This window comes from Manacus vitellinus, unplaced genomic scaffold, assembly GCF_001715985.3.
Source record: "Manacus vitellinus isolate BGI_N305 unplaced genomic scaffold, ASM171598v3 scaffold_32_pilon, whole genome shotgun sequence".
NCBI lineage: Eukaryota > Metazoa > Chordata > Aves > Passeriformes > Pipridae > Manacus > Manacus vitellinus.
The window spans coordinates 3,245,852-3,249,917 of NW_021940460.1; the positions used below are offsets into that span (position 1 = coordinate 3,245,852).

Consider the following 4,066-nt stretch of genomic DNA (forward strand, 5'->3'; position numbering starts at 1 on the left):
TGCCTGCAGCCAGACATGTCCCCCCAGAGCAGGGACCTTGCCCGTGCCTCCCTCCTGCCCCTGCCTGCATGGCCCCGGTGCCCCAAGCCCTTCGGCCCACGCAGGCTGCAGTGCTGGAGCTCACATCCATTGGTGCAGGACCGTGAAAGGGGGCTCTGGCCTTGGATGTTCCCGTGGCCGCACCCCAAGGGGCTTGGGCTGGGCAGTGTGGGGGACCAGGCTGGACTCGCTTCCCAAGGGCGGCTGGATGCAACCGGGGGCTGTACAGTGGGACCTCGGGTGACAGTGGCAGGGAAGGAGCCGTGTCAGGGCTGCTGCTGGGCAGGGCTGGCCCTGGGGGATGCAGTGCTGTGTGGTTACAGCCACTGCCTTCCCCCCGCACCCATGGGCACCACACAACCAGTGCCTGAGCCACAGCACCCCGCCAGCTGCTGGAGCAGCCCTGCCCTGACCCTGGTGGGAGCAGGGAGGTGACACTGCCTGTGGCTGGAATACTGGCTGCCGTCAAGTGCCCCTTTTCTGCTACCAGCACCTGGGCTCACAACCCTGTTCCAGTGCATGGCAGTTAGCCTGGCCCCAAGTGCCTCCCCTGCTCAGGGCTCCTCTGGGGTGCTTTGGCATGTGCACGGGCCAGCTGGAGCCCTGGGCTCTCCGGAGGAAGGTGAGGGCAGAGCCCTGTCCCTGGCCCCAGGGAAATGGGCAGTGGCAGCACAGGACCCCTCTGAGCTGCCAGCAGGACCCCACAGCAGCTGCATCCATCTCCTGGGCATGGCAGAGGTGCTCCCACAGCACCCCAGTGAGGGCAGGTGCCTCATGGGATGGCTGAGCAGAAGGGCGCTGTGCCAGGGGCAGGGGGGTGCCAGGAGGTGGCAAAGAGGCAGTCAGGCACTGGCCTGCTCAGGAGCTGGTTGGATAGGAGGAGGAAGGCTGCTACCCCTCGCTTGCAGGGGGGTGGATGCAGCAAGGGCTTCTCCCGGGACCACAACAGGAGAGAGCCCAACTGCCTCCAACCCCTGGCCTGTGTGGAGAAGCCAGAATGGAGCAGGCAGATGCTGCCAGGGGCTGTGGGCATCAGTGCCAGCCCCAAATCCCAGCAACAGAACCCAGGCCTTGGGGCAGCAGGAACCAGGACCACTGTGTGCCAGGGCTGAGAGCAGAACGATGAGGCTCCGGTGCAGGGCGAGCGGACAGCAAAACTCACTTGGCCATAAACTACCTGTGCTATCCTGCCCTGCCAGGCCAGCAACCAGGTGCAGCACAGGTCCCTACATGGCCTGTCCCTGTCCCCAGGCAACTGTGATGGCCCCAAGCAGCAGCTGCTTATCCCACACTGCTCCATCAGGCACCCACCGCCCACAGCAGCACATCCAGCCCCAGGCACCTGCACCAGAGCGAGGGCTCTCCTGGGGAGGGGACAGCCCTGCCACTGGTGGAGTGACAGGAACGGAGCCCCAGAGCCAGGCACAGCCACAGGACAGGTAGGGCCAGGCAGAGCACACCCCTGGGGAAGGACCCCGGAGAGAAGCAGCCCAAGGGAAGGTGTTTGCAAGCACAGACAGACATGAGAGCTCTGGCTGGAGGTGATGAGGAAGCTGGGGAGGTTGACTGGGCACTGCACTCCCGAAGACCCCTTAACACCTGCCTCCTGTCCTTCCTCATCCTCAGCTGTCTCTAACACAGACTGCCCAGCACAGGAGGAGCAGCAGCGTCCCAAGGGCGCCTCTGTCCCCACCTGGTCCCAGCCGGCCCCCGGGGTGGAGCAGTGATGAGAGCTCGGGTTCCCCACTCCAGGGTCCCCCTCGTGCCCATCACCGTCCCCCGCCCCCCGCCTGCGCCCCGGGGCCGGCGCTCCCTCCACACAGACGCACCGCACCGCACACACAGCGTCACAAACAACCATGCATTAGAAACTGAAATGCTGCTGGGAGGCTCCGGGGCTGCGTGGGTCGCTCCGGTGTGGCTGCAGCCCCATGGCACGCGCGGCTCCGTCCATCGCACACAAACAGTCCCGTGGGGTGAGTTTAGCCGAAAATGCCGCCGAAGGTGGAGGCGATGACGATGCCCAGGATCACGCAGCAGATTATGATCATGATCTTCTTCTGCTCAGGTGTCCCGGTGGCAGCAGGGAGAGAGGGGAGAGGGGGTGGTGAGTGTTGGGGCAGGATGCACCCAGGAGCTGAGGTTGCAGTCTGCCCTTGTTCTGCTTTGCCCCTGGTGGGCTCTGAGCAGCATCATGGGAGCCAGAGGGGTCCTGGCTGCCCTGGGCAGGGATGAGCACCCCAGCTCCTGCTTCAGCCCTGGGCTGGCCAAACTGAGCTGGTGGCCCCTGGGTTCCTGTGCTGATACAGGACCGTGCTGGGAGCGGGACAGGCAGCTGGCACTGTGCTCAGTGTCTGAGCTGGACCACGCCTTTTCTCTACTTTTTTTTGGCAAGGGGCATGGCTCTCACAGGAGGCCTGGTCCAGGGGATCCACCCTGTCCCTTTTCCTCTCCCCAGGCAGCAGGCCTGCCCCATGGCTCATTGTCATCTTTCATGCAGCCTGTCCTGGGAGCTCTGCCTCAGCCGTGCCACCCGCAGGCCATGGGCTGCAGACAGTGGTGTGGGGTAATGCAGTGCCCAGGCACTTGCGAGGCTGTGCCACCCTGCCCGGGGCAGGCAGAGGGGCAGGCAGGCTGCCAGCAGAGCCCTGCCCCCGGGACAGAGGTGTCAGCAGTGCAGGCAGGGGCAGATGGGCCCCAGACAGAGCCGTGACTCACCCGTCTGGCTTTGCTCTGGTACTTCACCGCTTTTTTGGTGTCAGACACAGCCCTCTCCACGTAGTCCACCGAGTGCTCCACGTTGTACTCGATGCGGTCAATCATCTCTCCCTGCAGAGCGAGGACACAGCCCACGCGCCCGCGCGTGTGCCGGCGTGAGCTCCTTCCTGCTCCGCTGCTCCCCGGCACCGGGTGGGCACTGCCCTGCCCGGCAGCCCTGCGTGGAGAGAGAGGCTGTCAGCTGCCTGCAGGCTCTGGGTGCTCTGGGGTGGGAGCTCTGGATGGCGTGCCCTGTCCCAGAGGACCTCTGTGCACATCCCAGCAGGGACACAAGCAAGGGAGAGGGTCGAGGTGGTTCCCAGCCCGGTCCTGGCCTGGTGGCCACCCTGTCCAATATCTCAGGTGACACCAAAGCCACAACAGGGTCTACACGGACACCGCGCCGCATGCCGCAGAAACCGGAGGCTCAGCAGGGAGCAAGGACATCCCCAGCAGTGCCACACGGGATGCTTGGCAGGGAGCAAGGACATCCCCAGCAGTGCCACACGGGATGCATGGCAGGGAGCAAGGACATCCCCAGCAGTGCCACACGGGATGCTCACGAAACCACGCGCATGCAGGGACCACCACTCCAATCCACACAAGCGCTGCTGTGCTCCCTACTGCAGGGACGGGCTGGAGGTGTGGGCTCCTGTGGATGTGGGGACATGGGCTGGGGTGAGCTCCCCCAGCCTGTCCACCTCCTTTGACCCCATCCTGACTGTGCAGGGAAGCGGCCAAGTCCTGCAGCAGCTGGACAGGGCTGGCAGGGGCCAGTGGCTCAAAGCCCAGTGCCCTCCTGCATGGCACGGAGGTAACTGGAGCCACAGAGCTGGGGGCTCATGGCCAGCAGGTCTGCAATGCCCGTTTCTCAACCTAATGCTGGAGAGCATGGGGAGGACAAGCCTTGAAGCCCAGGGTTGCTGTGGTGTTACCCCCCAAGCACTGATTCCACCAGCTGTTCCTTGCCTTGCCTAAAGGTGCTGCTTTCCTTTCCACCTGTGCTATTCCTGGGGCAAAGGACAGCTGCCAGCCCTCTGCCCAGCCTGGCATCCCTCTGCTCCCAGTGCTGGCAGCTCAGAGCCTCTCACCCCACAGGGCAAGGCAGGGTGCTGGCACTGACCAGCCCTTAGAGCAGGGCAAGGAACCACAAACCCCACACATCTGTCATGCAGGAGCAGCCATGCAGAGCAGAGCATGCAGCACCACGGGGCTCGGCCAGTGGGCCTTTACCTGCCACCGACGTCTCCTCAGGCCGTGGCAGCATGGC

The 4,066-nt window shown here is 64.7% G+C and overlaps 1 protein-coding gene across 2 annotated transcripts in view; it reads right to left on the minus strand.

The window, feature by feature from the left end:
• Positions 1–1,817: 1,817 nt before the first annotated feature.
• The window catches only part of STX1A (syntaxin 1A), a 49,181-nt gene continuing 46,932 nt past the window's right edge, over positions 1,818–4,066 (minus strand). Inside the window, exons 8-9 of one of the 2 annotated variants that reach the window (XR_003915937.1) lie at positions 2,758–2,974; positions 1,818–2,099 (exon numbers count right to left, since the gene is read on the minus strand). Coding sequence is in view for 1 of the 2 variants with exons in the window: in XM_029961317.1 (XP_029817177.1) it covers positions 2,022–2,099; positions 2,758–2,868 (189 nt within the window). In the remaining variant the exon portion in view is untranslated. The remainder of the gene's footprint in view (positions 2,100–2,757; positions 2,975–4,066) is intronic. The other variant, XM_029961317.1, reaches the window with a different exon arrangement.